This window comes from Salvelinus fontinalis, chromosome 12, assembly GCF_029448725.1.
Source record: "Salvelinus fontinalis isolate EN_2023a chromosome 12, ASM2944872v1, whole genome shotgun sequence".
Taxonomy (NCBI): domain Eukaryota; kingdom Metazoa; phylum Chordata; class Actinopteri; order Salmoniformes; family Salmonidae; genus Salvelinus; species Salvelinus fontinalis.
Genome location: NC_074676.1, coordinates 20,002,716 through 20,016,880, shown reverse-complemented (window position 1 = coordinate 20,016,880; position 14,165 = coordinate 20,002,716). Strand labels below are relative to the sequence as shown.

General features: G+C 47.4%; 1 protein-coding gene across 6 annotated transcripts in view; it reads right to left on the bottom strand.

Moving 5' to 3' along the window:
* Nucleotides 1-116: 116 nt before the first annotated feature.
* LOC129866931 (serine/threonine-protein kinase WNK1-like) overlaps nucleotides 117-14,165 on the bottom strand; it is a 57,819-nt gene continuing 43,770 nt past the window's right edge. The window contains exons 9-27 of one of the 6 annotated variants that reach the window (XM_055939971.1): nucleotides 13,805-14,141; nucleotides 13,510-13,679; nucleotides 13,303-13,353; nucleotides 9,912-10,007; nucleotides 9,485-9,562; nucleotides 9,002-9,100; nucleotides 8,551-8,630; nucleotides 8,222-8,381; nucleotides 7,702-7,818; nucleotides 7,381-7,509; nucleotides 7,224-7,275; nucleotides 6,999-7,130; nucleotides 5,704-6,758; nucleotides 5,490-5,534; nucleotides 4,509-5,128; nucleotides 4,119-4,306; nucleotides 3,754-3,903; nucleotides 3,368-3,576; nucleotides 117-3,193 (exon numbers count right to left, since the gene is read on the bottom strand). In XM_055939971.1, coding sequence (XP_055795946.1) covers nucleotides 2,837-3,193; nucleotides 3,368-3,576; nucleotides 3,754-3,903; nucleotides 4,119-4,306; nucleotides 4,509-5,128; nucleotides 5,490-5,534; nucleotides 5,704-6,758; nucleotides 6,999-7,130; nucleotides 7,224-7,275; nucleotides 7,381-7,509; nucleotides 7,702-7,818; nucleotides 8,222-8,381; nucleotides 8,551-8,630; nucleotides 9,002-9,100; nucleotides 9,485-9,562; nucleotides 9,912-10,007; nucleotides 13,303-13,353; nucleotides 13,510-13,679; nucleotides 13,805-14,141 — 4,125 coding nt within the window. In that variant the 3' untranslated portion in view covers nucleotides 117-2,836. The remainder of the gene's footprint in view (nucleotides 3,194-3,367; nucleotides 3,577-3,753; nucleotides 3,904-4,118; nucleotides 4,307-4,508; nucleotides 5,129-5,489; nucleotides 5,535-5,703; nucleotides 6,759-6,998; nucleotides 7,131-7,223; nucleotides 7,276-7,380; nucleotides 7,510-7,701; nucleotides 7,819-8,221; nucleotides 8,382-8,550; nucleotides 8,631-9,001; nucleotides 9,101-9,484; nucleotides 9,563-9,911; nucleotides 10,008-13,302; nucleotides 13,354-13,509; nucleotides 13,680-13,804; nucleotides 14,142-14,165) is intronic. The other 5 variants (XM_055939973.1, XM_055939972.1, XM_055939974.1 and 2 more) reach the window with 5 other exon arrangements.

The following is a 14,165-nucleotide window of genomic DNA, read 5'->3' as shown; positions in this document are numbered from 1 at the left end:
ACATGCAAGTGTAACCTTTGTTCTGAATGTAATCATGTTACAGGTCCAGGATCCTGGCCACACCAACCTCATTGGCAGAATTGGTCTACTTGGTGCATGTAAAAGATGAAACAATATGATTTCAGTTGAATTTTTATTAATTTTTTAACACTTTGTACAACGTGAAAAAACAACCATAGAGTAGGCTGGTCCCTAAGAGAAAATATGGACAAAAATCCAAGAGTACAACATGAAATAACGTTATAAATGTCAGTAGCCTAAGGAGACAATTGTGCCTGTAGAATCTTTTCACCACTTGAGGATAATTGGGTGATTAGTAGCTTGTGCTGTACAGTGGGTTGTTGTAGGTAAGCCAAAGATCTAAAACCAGTTAGCATGCAGAATTCAGGAAAGACGGATGCCAATATTATATTGAGATACATTGACACCTGAGCAATTCATGATCGGCACTTTGTGTGGACTTGCATACAGCAAAGAAAAGCAGGATCAGTTTTCCCAATATCAAAAACACTAAATAACAGCCCTCGTCGGCATAAACATTTCCCCTTGGTCCCTATTAAACATTGCATATTCTGCATTGCAGTAACTTGTTATTCTCTAGAGAAGTTAAAGTAGTAGTTCAATCCAGGAGTGGGTGAGGTCACTGTATCGAGGGGAATGGCACAATCACATAAGGTGGCAAAGAAGCAAGAGAATGGTGCCAATGGAGAGAAAAAACAGTTTAGTTTTCTTATCTGTTGAAAACAAGTGCTGCTATGCAATACTGTACTGATTACATTCACTTAGACAAGTCATACCCCTTTTCAACAACCAACATAAGATACACAAATGCCGGTTTTGGTGACCACAGAAAATAACCTGTTTTCATGCAACACTGCTCTGCTTGACATGAGTCAGTCCTGTGTTGATATAAGACTCACCTGCCTCTTCTGACAGACTTCATTAGGTATGTTTAACTTTCATATGAAACATTTACCGATGTCTATGGACGTTTGATGGATCTCACAGGTCGGCAGTTAACTGGTCTTTCAGTCACTGGACTCTAGTCCATCAGAAAGAACAGTAGGGCTAGGTGATTATGGTGGAAGTTCTCAGTAGTGAGGATGCGAAGCACTAAAGAGTTCTGAAAGTTTACAGGGCTGTCCGGGTGGGTAAATCGCAAGACATAATACTTACTCTATGGCGATGAGCATTATATGAAAGCATTATTTAAATGTAACACATGTACCTTGCATGTATAGACATATACACAGTAAAACAAAACAAAAATGACAGGGTGGTGTATGATAAGAGCTGAAGAAGCACAGGACTACTCTGCTGTTACGGAGTACAATACCAATAATAACCCTGCAATTGCACGTTATATTCATTTAACTACATGTTGTTTAACAACATTTAATAGTTAGTGAAACATCAAAATATGATGGCTGAATACAGGTCCATAGAGAACATATTGTATTTGTATTTAAATATACACACAAAATAAACCACAGAAAGGGAACCCCAGACAATTTGTCATGATTTTGAAATATGACGACAACGGGAAATAAGGTTGGATAGATGTGAAAAGTTTACATTTCTAAGGTCTGTGTGAACATCATGCCCCGTTCACTGCTAGATAATATACCAGTAGTATCTATAGATAACCCCATGTCTCAGGAATGTACCGAGGGACATAGCCTTACTTAGAGTGACTCCAGTACACCAGGTGGTGAGGTGAGACAACCGACACAGTAGCTGAAGCCTACAACTCAAACAGTTGATAAGCCTAACCAGTCTCTAAAGCGTAAACCAAAATCACTCATGGATACAGTCAGGCTAAATCCAAAGCATGGACATGACAGGAAGTAGATAATGATAAACTATCTACAGACAGGTCTGTTACTTAGCTCACGCTAACAGGTTATGGTCTCAAAATAAGAAAGTAACACACTCAGCCAGGCATAACATCACACCATCTCAGAGGGACAGATAGTCAAATATAACCATAGAATCATAACCTAGGACAAGAAATATTTGTTATACAAAGAAAATGTGTACATGCGTTTAGGGGTTGAAGGCCACTGTTACACGGGGCCAGGGACTCACTCCTTTCCCCACAATGCTATTATTGCATCTTACTGTATGGCGATGATATGGGTAACCACTATCCAGTAAAACCTTACCGACTTCCATTCACTCTTCTTTCCTTCTCTACATACTGTATCTCTCTCGACTTTCTTTATACAAACTTGATACCCACAATTCATCTGTTTCTCATCAAGATAGCTTCCCATACCATTCAACACCCCTGAATCTCAGCCAATGACAGTAAGGCTAGGAGGTGCGTGTGTGTTGGCAGGGTTTCTCTCCATCTTCTAAATTCTGTCCTAGTTAAGCTTAAGGCCAGTTACAGTCAAGAAGTGATTAAGAGTTCCCCCTCCCCCTCCCTATCCTCTCCTTCAAGGGAATGATGACGTCACAATGGTGCTTTCAACAGACGTCTCTGGCCATTGCTGTTTGTGCTCTTGGCTCAATGGCTTTCATTGGACAAACCTAAATGTCAATCACAACCCGCTTCCACAGCCATTGGCAGAAAAGACTGGGCCCTGGTAGGGGTGAAGGTGTGATTGGTGTGCTATGGGTATGTATTGCACTCTCCCTCCAACCGACAGACAGACCTCTTTTTTCGCCTGACAGGACCACAGTCTCCTCTCCTTCGTTCTCTTCTTTTTTGTTCTACTCACCAATAAGCGAAACAGAACAAAACATCAGAGAGTGCTAGTAGTTGTCCCATGGCTCTCCTCCTCCCTGCCCTCAGTCCCTCTCAGCCTAGCCTGACTAACCCAGATCCAGGCTACGTGGGCCTCAGGTTGGGGCCTCCAGGGTTGCTGACAGGTTTCTGAGTGGCTCCCACGTGGAAGGCCTGCTGAAGGGGGGCTGAGGCCGAGGAGGGGGCTTGGGGCTGGTACTGGGCCTGCGGCTGGGTGGAGGCCAGGAGGCCCACCTGACAGGGACCTGTAGGTCCTGCCCATTGGGGGTTGCTGTAGGTGGATGGGCCGTAGCCGAAAACCTGGGCAGGGGTGCCCAGAGAGCCCTGACGCGGGCAGAGGGGGATGGAGGGGTTGGTGGAGGGGTGGGTAGTAGGGCAGAGGTGGCCGGGGGCAGAAAACTTTCGGCCCATGTTGGCTTGTGGAGGGATATGTAGAGGGATCTGTAGTTAGGAAGAGGGGACAGGAGAGAAGGAGAGGAATTGGATAAGGGGAAGTTACAAAAAAACACTATTAAGATAAAAAAAAGCAAACATAATCATGAAAAATAGAGCTAAAAACATAGATTGGCAGATGATGGAAATGGCTGGTCTTTAGACTGGGTCGTGAGGCCTTACGTCGTGTCCGGGTCCCTGGGATGTCCCCTTGGGTCCTTTCTTGCCGTGGGAGAGGCTGATGGCGTCTCGAGCCCAGTTGTCAACTAGCAGGTGCAGGTCGTCTGTGAATGTGCCCTTGCGACTCTGTGTTACGGCCGGGGCCATGTTAGGGCCTGACGGCTGAGACTGGCTGGTGTTCGCTCCACTGTCTGAACTGGTCCCACTCACTCCTGGAAGACATACAGAGACGAGTTCAACCTGGGAAGCCAACTCGTTTCTCAAATCAAGTTTGGCTTCTCTTCTGGAGATGTATCATCTCTTGGTTTGATGAATATTACGTGGGTTTGCCTTTCTAAAACATGTAGTGAAGGAGCATAGACAATAGGAGCGCCGCTGGGTTTGCTTACCCATGGTGGAGGTGCTGAGGCTGGGCAAGGAGGGGGAGAGTTTGAGATTCTGGAGGGAGGTCCGGCTGCCTGGCTCAGAGAGCCCTGCCGTGGGGCGAGACGTCTGCTTAGAGGAGGACTCTGGGGAGATCTGGCCTGTGACTTGGGCTCCTAAACACACACACCAACATCAACCACAGAGTGGAGAGAAACAACTGATCACATTACATTTATACCTTCTAAGCTAGCAGTCTCTACCCTTTAATATTGACTGATTACTCGTTGCTTGCAGTCCAACATTTGTATATTAATTTCCATTCAGCAGTGCGGAGATAGACCCTCACTAGATACAGACAGCTGGACTGACCAATCATAACTCATGTTACCTGAGTGCAAGGGACCGGGCTGGGCGCTGCTGCGGGCTGATTTGCTGGTCTTGGCCCTGCGTCGGCCCCCGGCCATGGCCACAGACGGGGAGAGGACAGCCGACGGACGAGGTTTACCCAGCCTGGTGAACAGAGCATCGATTTCCTCCTTGTGACGGGAGTGGAGGGTCTGGCTCTCTATCATATGTCTGTGGAGGGAAGGAGGAGTGGAGGAAGAGAGGAGGAGGGCAGAGTGAGGCAGGGTTGTAACAAATACAGTACAACAGTCATCACTTCTCTCTTCCACCACTACTAAGTGATCCCATTGAAATTTGAAACATATAAAGAGAAATATTGCCCAAAACGGCAAACAAACAAAGGTTACATCTTGGAGGAGTTAAGGTAACTTACTTCTCTCGGAGGTGGCTGACTTCCCTCTCAAAGGCCTCATCCTCTGGCCCTGAGTCATCCTCGTTGTCGCTGGTCATGTAATGATTAAACAAACCTCTGTTCACGCCGGAGGCGGAGCTACAGGGGTTAGAGGTTGTTGAAGAGGAAGGGCCGTTCTGATGGGAGGAGCTAGATCCCGAAGGAGCCGTGGTATTGGCTGCAGCTGGCATCACTGAGAAACGGCCCACTTTGGAGACAGAGTTGGGGCTGGGTGTGACACTGGCAGTCACCTGAAAGCGTCCGATGGTGGCGGGCTGCGTTGGGACAGAAGTGAGCCCATCTACGGAGTCTCCATTCCAGACTCCTTTGGAGAGGGAGGAGGAGCGGTGGAGGGTGTTCTCTGGGCTGGAAAAGGAGGAAGACGAGGAAGACGAGGAGGAGGACGAAGAGGGTGTGAGGGAGGAAGAGGAGGCGATGGTAGAGGGGTCAGGAGTGCTGCCGGCGCCAGCTTCTGAGACCTGGAAGCGTCCCAGTTTGACGACCCCTGTGGAGGACGTTGCTGCTCTACTGCTCCCTGGGATGGTCTCAGGGCTCACAGCTCTCCTCAGCTGGCCGTCCAGACTACCAAGAGGCTGCTGGGACTGGACACACACACACGAGACATGTCAGTAACAAACATACCAACACAACTCACTCAGAAAACATTCTAAATAACTAATGCAACAGAACAAGCATAACTCTGTGTGTAATGTGTAACTCTGTCGTTGTATGTGTCGAACTACTTTGCTTTATCTTGGCCAGGTCGCAGTTGTAAATGAGAACTTGTTCTCAACTGGCCTACCTGGTTAAATAAAGGTGACATATATATTTTTTCAAATAAAAACTAGACACAACACTCAAAGATGACCCAACGTTCACCTATTCCACACATCTACAAAACTCAACATTACAGTACATAACTTAAAACTTCTCAAGGGTACAAGTTCTGAAAAGAGGACTAACCTGGTTTGGTACTGGAGGCAATTGCTCAGAGGTAGGGGTGTCTGCCTGCTCGGAGACACCAGGATACATCCGACACACACACACACACACAAAGATGTGATCATTATTATCAAGGTGGGAGAAAATCCCTCAAGTTACAACAACTGAAAAAAGCATTTATTACAAATACTATATCTTCTCAGTCACTGGACAATCAGAGTACCCTCTACTGTACCTGCGCTCTGGTGGCTTGGCCATGCTTTTCTGGATGGATCTGTGCATGTTCCGCTGGTGTGAGGCCCTGTCCTGCGTTGGAGGGGGGGCCCGGGGCTCCCTGTTCCCCTGAAGTGAGGGACAGGTTGAAGGGGGGCACCAGGGCCGCCAGATGGGGAGGGGAGATGGTCTCTGTGGAGGAAGAGGTGGTCTCAGTGTTGCCAGTGTCAGCAGAGATGGTGTCCTTAAAGAGGGAGCGCAGCTTCTTTTCTAGGGCATGGATGTCATCTATACCAGGGGCCTTGGACTGGGACTCTCCCCCATCTGGGTCCCCTGGCTGCAGCTGGGACGGTTGGGAGGGCAGGGTAGAGGGTGGAAGTTGGGTGGGAGCCATTGCAGGCTGTGCCACAGGGACAAAGGTAGGGACAGGCTGAGACTGAGACTGGGAGGAGGTGGGCTGAGTGACAGGAATGGACACAGGGATAGGCTGAGAGGACAGGATAGGAACAGGGATAGGCTGAGAGGACAGGATAGGAACAGGGATAGGCTGAGAGGACAGGATAGGAACAGGGATAGGCTGAGAGGACAGGATAGGTACAGGGTGCTGCTCTGAGCTGGTCACAGTCCCAGAGTTAATGGGCGGAGCTCCAGAGACAGGGGCAGAGCTGCTGCCCATCTGATCGGCAGAGGCTGGGGGGAAAGAGGACGAGGAGGCCTGGGGGTGCTGGAGAGCAGCTGAAGGGGGGAATGTGATTTGGGCAGGAGCAGGTTGAGAGGGGGCAGCTTGGCAGCCAGGCTGGGGGTGTGGGATTAGCTCACTGGTAGCAGGTGCTGAAACTTGGGTTGGAGACCCCCTCCCGGTTGCAACTTGGCATGTGGAGGGGGGAAGAGAGGAGGACCCAGAGGGGATGACAGAGACATGAGGCAGGGTGGAGGAGGTGGTGGGGGCCGGGTGCAGACCAGCCTGGGAGGAGGGGACTGTGCTGGTGGCTCGTCTCTCCCCATGCGTCTCCCTCATCTCAGTGAAGGCCTGCTGGAGGCGGCTTGAGGGGGCAGACAGGGACAGGCCCAGACTCACTGGGGCAGCGGGGAGGTACACAGAGAGAGGAGTCACTTACATAATCTGGGCTCTTACAACAAGTCATTTATCATCATGACGTCAAACACACTAATGGTAAATGCATCAAGCAACATGTTTTAGAGTTCTCAAACATGTCAAGGTTGGAAGTGGGGCACATTTTTGAAACACAGAGTTCTAACATTCTATATGTGAGTTCTGGTTGCACTTTATGGCCCAGAGATTCCAGTCACTCTCACCTAGATGGGGCTCGTCCCCAAACGAGGTGTTAGCCGAGGGAGGGCCGAAGAACTGCTCTCTCAAACGGGACTCTGGGACAGGGCTGACGATGAACCTCCGACCTGCAGAGTGGACCACCTGAGCTGCAACGTCTAGGCAACAGGGGTGAGAGGTGAGTAGTGAAAAGGTGAAGCCCAGACAACCATAATTCAGTAGAGATAATAAATATGTAGGTGCATGTTTACCAGACAGAGGAGTGGGCTTGTCACGCTGCTGTAAGGGGTCATCTACCACAATCTGTGGAGAGAGAAGGACAACACCATGTCAACTAAAGGCTGCCTAGGAGTTAGTGGGTGGGTAGTGTAGTGAGGGGAAAGATGAAGTGTTGCTGTGGTATGTTACTTGAGTGAAGGGCGGCTGAGCGCAGCCTTCCTTCATGCCCTCTACTTTATCGCCCGGCATTTCGATGACCTCCCGAACCTGCTCGATAAACGACTTGCGTTCGCTCTCCAGGATAAACTTACTCAGGACCTGAGAGAAGGATATACATTTAACTACAATAATACAAAAACTCATGCCTATCAAATCCACATTTCCACCTGTGGAAAGAGACTTGTGGAGCTACAAAACAAATACATCTAATTTCTTTACTTTTGACAATTACAGAGACTTGGGGGATACAACTCAGATCAGTGCTTTTTAGTTTCTTATCATCATCATTACCATGATCCGTGCGATCTCTTCAGGGTTATCTCCATCCAGGTCGAACTTAAAGGTGACCATCTTCCTGTTGTGGGTCTCCAGCTGGCACTCTGCCACCCGGTCTCCCATGTTGGAGATCTGAAAACAGACACACAGAGAGAGGACACCAGCTGAAATACGACCAGACGTCTGCAGACACAGAGAGAGGACACCAGCTGAAATACGACCAGACGTCTGTAGACACAGACAGCAGGTGAGAGGCCAATAGGGCTGCAAAATTCCTGTAACGTTTTTCTGAAATGCCGGTTAGAAGATTGTCCGGAATCCGAAGGGAATAAGCAGGAAATCTAAAATCCTCCAACCAGTATTTCTGGAAAACCTGGGTATGTTGAAAATGACTGGAATTTTGGCTTGAGGAGATAGAAGGTGGCCATGTGGGGTCTGTGTGTGACTTCTGTGCGAGCCAGGGACAGAGCGCTCCACATAGAGGAAGACAGACAGACATTGAGTTGAGGTGAAAGTCTGACCACGTGACTCTTACATTGAGGACGATGAGCTTGGCCTTGGTGGTCTTCTCGTGGCAAGAGTGGCTGCGTACAGAGTGCTGCTGGTGCCGCTTGATCATGGAGCGCCCTTCGTGTCTACCATCTGATGTCCCCTCATAGCCGTTACTCAAACCTGACGACACGTTCGAAAGGCAACTGGGAGAGAGAGAGGAGAGAGAAGTGGGGGGAGTGAGACATCACAAGGAACAAAGGGCCGTATCATACAGTATATAGGTGTATTTTCAATAGAACATATTGAGTAGCAGAAAAGGCTTTCTGGTGTGAGCTAGGTATAAAGCTGATGTGGAGAGATGTGATGTCTTACTTCTCCACAGACTGAGGCACCGGCGCTGTCTGGCCTGCTGCCTTCTCTGCTGACGCCGGCTGGGATACCCTCACAGAGGCCTGAAACATCGTCACACACACACACTGTTCATTAAACGGCTCTTTACAACCATGTCATGTCAAGCATGAAAGCAAGGGTGTGTGATCTGACCGCAAGGGTGTGTGATCTGACCGCAAGGGTGTGTGATCTGACCGCAAGGGTGTGTGATCTGACCGCAAGGGTGTGTGATCTGACCGAGTAATTGGAAATGCTTTGAGCACAAACACACACAGAAGGTTTTGAGCACGCACACACTGAAGGTACAAGGTACTTCTCGTAGGACATGTTTTGTATGTGTGTTTGTAGGCTCCTTACAATACTATCGCATGCCAGCCTAACAACCAACACACATCTCACTCACACACACACGTTACCCCTGGTCTGTGTGTACCTGCGGCATAGAGAGGTTTGCGGCCTGATAGAGGAAGTAGAGGTGCTCTGCGTTGATTGGAGGAGATAGGATAGGAGGGCTCGGATCATTGGCCCATGACTGACAGCCATGCAGGAAGAAGAAGCAGCAGCATGCAAGAGGAACGTATGAAAGAAAGAGTAGAGCCACGGAGCTTTTAGTCCAGGGTTTCCCAAACTCGGTCCTGGGAACCCCAATGGGTGCAAGTTTTGGTTTTTGCCATGACACTACACAGCTGATTCAAATGATCAAAGCTTGATAATCAGTTGATCACTGATGTGTAATAGGGCAAAAACCAAAACATGCACCCATTGGGTTCCCCAGGACCGAGTTTGGGAAACCCTGTGTTAGTCAAAAAAAGAGAAAAAAAGTGGGAAAGAAAAGAAAAGAGAAGGAATGACAGGACTGTACTCGCCTGATACAAATAGATGGTGTTGCTGTGCTCTGTCGGTGTGTATGTCTCACCTGTATTTGTTGGGCACCAGGCTGGAGCGGTGGTGGTGCTGTGCTCTGAGGTACAGTGCTGCCCACTGGCTGTGGCTGCTGGAGGTGCACGGGAACAATGGGATGAGATGAGGGGGTGGAAGAGACACATAGATAAGAGATCTTCACAAATCAAACAGCCATATCTGCAGACAAGACAATCTCTTCATTATCTATTCACCAACACACTGCTCCTCAAACAAACCCACTATTCCTCCCCCAGAGGCCTAACCGCCTCATAGCTTTACACTGGCTCTCATCCACAATCCAACTCCCCCAGGAATTTACCTACTGCATCATATAGCAACACTATAAATCAGTCTCATATAGCTTCAGTACAGGTCTTACAGCATGGATTATACCACACACACTCCCTACTCTAGTCAAAAAGCCGTGAAGGATACCATACAATAGGCTTGGGGGGTATCCAGATTTTCATATCGTCATATCGTCCTTCTCTCATCCCGGGATTTACAGTATTACCGGCATAGCACAGAAGGGGGCGCTAAAATTGAAGAAAAGGCCATTGGGCCTCTATTACCAAAATGCTAACAAAATTAGCACAAACAAGCGAACAATAAACAAACTAATTGCAAAGAAAGACAAATACAGCTCAAAAAGTTATACAAGCATAGTTAGTAGCTACCTAATGTCATTTTTGGTGAGTGTGGACATGAACAAGCGAAAGGGAACAAGATACATTTAGCAAATGAACAAAGTTGTGATACATTCCTTTCTGAAGTAAGAGAAGCACGTGTACACGGAACAGAAGAGAAAATAACATATGGAGAAAATACATGTTAATAGGAAGCACCTGGAGAAAATGGCAACTGTACAGATAATTCATCAAGAGCTCTTTGACTTCTGGTAGAAAGCCATTATAAAATACAGCATCTAATTTCAAGCATTTACAGTGCATTCGGCAAGTATTCCGACCCCATAACTTTTTCCACATTTTGTTACGTTACAGCCTTATTCTGAAATTCATTATTCTGAAAAAGGTATTATATTACATTTCCCAGAATGCATTAGTTTAACCCTCAAGTTGACCCTAAAGCCTTTTAAAACAAAGGCTTTACAGTGCATTCGCAAAGTATTCAGACCCCTTGACTTTTCCCACATTCTGTTAGGTTACAGCCTTATTCTAAAATGGATTAAATAGTTTATTTCCCGTCATCAATCTACACACAATACCCCATAATGACAAAGCAAAAACAGGTTATATATTATATACACACAATATATACACACACACACACATATACAGTCATGGCCAAATGTTTTGAGAATGACACAAATATTAATTTTCACATAGTCTGCTGCCTCAGTGTCTTTAGATATTTTTGTCAGATGTTACTATGGAATACTGAAGTATAATTACAAGCATTTCATAATTACATGAAGTTGATGCAAAGAGTCAATATTTGCAGTGTTGACCCTTCTTTTTCAAGACCTCTGCAATCCGCTCTGGCATGCTGTAAAATTACCTTCTGGGCCACATCCTGACTGGTGGCAGCCCATTCTTGCATAATCAATGCTTGGAGTTTGTCAGAATTTGTGAGTTTTTGTTTGTCCACCCGCCTCTTGAGGATTGACCACAAGTTCTCAATGGGATTAAGGTCTGGGGAGTTTCCTGGCCATGGACCCAACATATCGATGTTTTGTTCCCTGAGCCACTTAGTTATCACTTTTGCCTTATGGCAAGGTGCTCCATCATGCTGGAAAAGGCATTGTTCGTCACCAAAATGTTCCTGGATAGTTGAGAGAAGTTGCTCTCGGAGGATGTGTTGGTACCATTCTTTATTCATGGCTGTGTTCTTAGCCAAAATTTTGAGTGAGCCCACTCCCTTGGCTGAGAAGCAACCCCACACATGAATGGTCTCAGGATGCTTTACTGTTGGCATGACACAGGACTGGTGGTAGCGCTCACCTTGTCTTCTCCGGACAATCTTTTTTCCGGATGCCCCAAACAATCGGAAAGGGGATTCATCAGAGAAACTGATTTTACCCCAGTCCTCAGCATTCCAATCCATGTAACTTTTGCAGAATATCAGTCAGTCCCTGATGTTTTTCCTGGAGAGAAGTGGCTTCTTTGCTGCCCTTCTTGACACCAGGCCATCCTCCAAAAGTCTTCGCCTCACTGTGCGTGCAGATGCACTCACACCTGCCTGCTGTCATTCCTGAGCAAACTCTGTACTGGTGGTGCACCGATCCCGCAGCTGAATCAACTTTAGGAGACGGTCCTGGCGCTTGCTAGACTTTCTTGGGCATCCTGAAGCCTTGATCCGATAAATGGTTGATTTAGGTGAGCGCTCTGGAGTAGGTTTTCAAAGATCTCTCTGTACTCTGTTCCGTTCATCTTTTCATTGATCCTGACTAGTCTCCCAGTCCCTGCCGCTGACAAACATCCCCACAGCATGATGCTGCCACCACCATGCTTCACCGTAGGGATGGTGCCTGGTTTCCTCCAGACGTGAAGCTTGGCATTCAGGCCAAAGAGTTCAATCTTGGTTTCATCAGACCAGAGAATCATGTTTCTCATGGTCTGAGTCCTTTACGCGCCTTTCAGCAAACTCCAAGCAGGCTGTCATGTGCCTTTTACTGAGGAGTGGCTTCTGTCTGGGCACTCTACCATAAAGGCTTGATTGGTGGAGTGCTGCAGAGATGGTTGTCCTTCTGGAAGATTCTCCCATCTCCACAGAGGAAGTCTGGGGCTCTGTTAAAGTGACCAAGGCCCTTCTCCCCCGATTGCTCAGTTTGGCCGGGCGGCCAGCTCTAGGAACAGTCTTGGTGGTTCTAAATTTCTTCCATTTAAGAATGATGAAGGCCACTGTGTTCTTGGGGACCTTCAATGCTTCATAAATGTTTTGGTACCCTTCTCCAGATCTGTGCCTCGACACAATCCTGTCTCGGATCTCTATGGACAATTCCTTCGACCTCATGGCTTGGTTTTTGCTCTGACATGCACTGTCAACTGTGAGACCTTATATAGACAGGTGTGTGACTTTCCAAATCATGTCCAATCAGTTGAATTTACCACAGGTGGACTCCAATCAAGTTGTAGAAACATCAACGATGATCAATGGAAACAGGATGCGCCTGAGCTCAATTTCGAGTCTCATAGCAAAGGGTCTGAATACTTAAATAATTTAGGTATTTCAGCTTTTTATTTTTTTTAAATAAATTCTCAAAAATTACTAAACTTGTTTTCGCTTTGTCATTTTGGATTATTGTGTGTCGATTGAGGGGAAAAGTAATTTAATCCATTTTAGAATAAGGCTGTAACGTAACAAAATGTGGAAAAAGTGAAGGGTCCTGAATACTTTACGAATGCACTGCAAATTTAGAGGGAGGCTGTGGGTATGAGAGTAGAGGGAAGAGGTGTGCGTTTACAAGGGATGGTTTTTATATAGCTGAGGGGGAAGCGATGGGTGGCAGTAACCTCCATACTACAATAACAAACAAAATACAACAAAGGGTAAGAGAGGGAAAGGTGGAAAGAACGAGAAAGACAGAGGGAGGCGAACAGAAGGAAGGAACAGAGACCAAGAGAAAGAGGGATGATAGAGAGGAAAATATAAGAAGAGGGGGATACCAGTACATCTGAAGAAAAAAAAGAGACAATGGCAAGAAACGCATAAAGAAACCGAAAGAAAGAGGGAGAGAGGGTCCACCATTGTTTTCAAAAATGTGTCTACATTGGTCTTTTGGTAACAGCCCACAAGAACCTCTCATCATGGTGTTTCCATCTATGATCAGTTGAGGAACAGCAGTGGTGTTATTGTGATGGTGACGTGTACCTGTTGTGGAGCCCCAGGGACAACAGTGGCAGTCTGGGCAGCAGGAACCACCTGACAAACAGAACAGAGAGAGGAGGAGAGGATAGAAGGAGGGAGAGAGAAAGTCAGATGTAGTTTCTATTATACTGTACATACAGAGACAAGAGTTGGGTACTGTTACTGTAAGAATATATTAAATACATTGCGTGCCACGATAATGACACTCACCATGGTCTGCTGCGGCTGCTGCTGCGATTGGTCGGTTTGGACAGGGGGCGTGGCCTGTGGGTATGGGGCCTCTGGCTGAGGCTGCTGACTGGGCAGAGAGCTGTATGACACCACCGGCCGAACCAGGTGCGTCTCGGGAAGGATGGAGGAACTATCTGTTATTTGATTGGCTGAAAGAGGGAGGGGTAAAGAATAGGTTTATTAATTGATAGTTCATAAAAACACTAGATTAAGACTAGGTCAATACTACATAGCACTGAGTGCAAAAAAAAGGTGCCAGGCAGAAGGTACAGACCTGTCTCTGTCTGCTGCAGGTACTGGTCCACCTCTGGCACCTCTGACTCTGGCTGGGCTGGAACTTGGGTTGATACTGGGACTGGGAGCTGCCCTGTAGACTGGGGTATGTAGGGAACTCCCTGGGGCCCCAGCTGTGCTGTCTGAGGGGGGATGTCGGGTGTCGTCTGCAGGTTGGGCTGTGGTGGCTGCTGGGTGGGCTGTGGCTGGGTGTAGGGGGCAGCCTGTTGGCCTGGCTGGGAGGCCTCTGTGCCAGGCTGCTGCTGTAGTATTACTTGTTCTTGTTGTCGTTGACCCTGCTCCTCCTCCAGCCTCCTCTTCTCCTGCTCCTCTCTCACCTTCAATATCATCACATCAAGTTC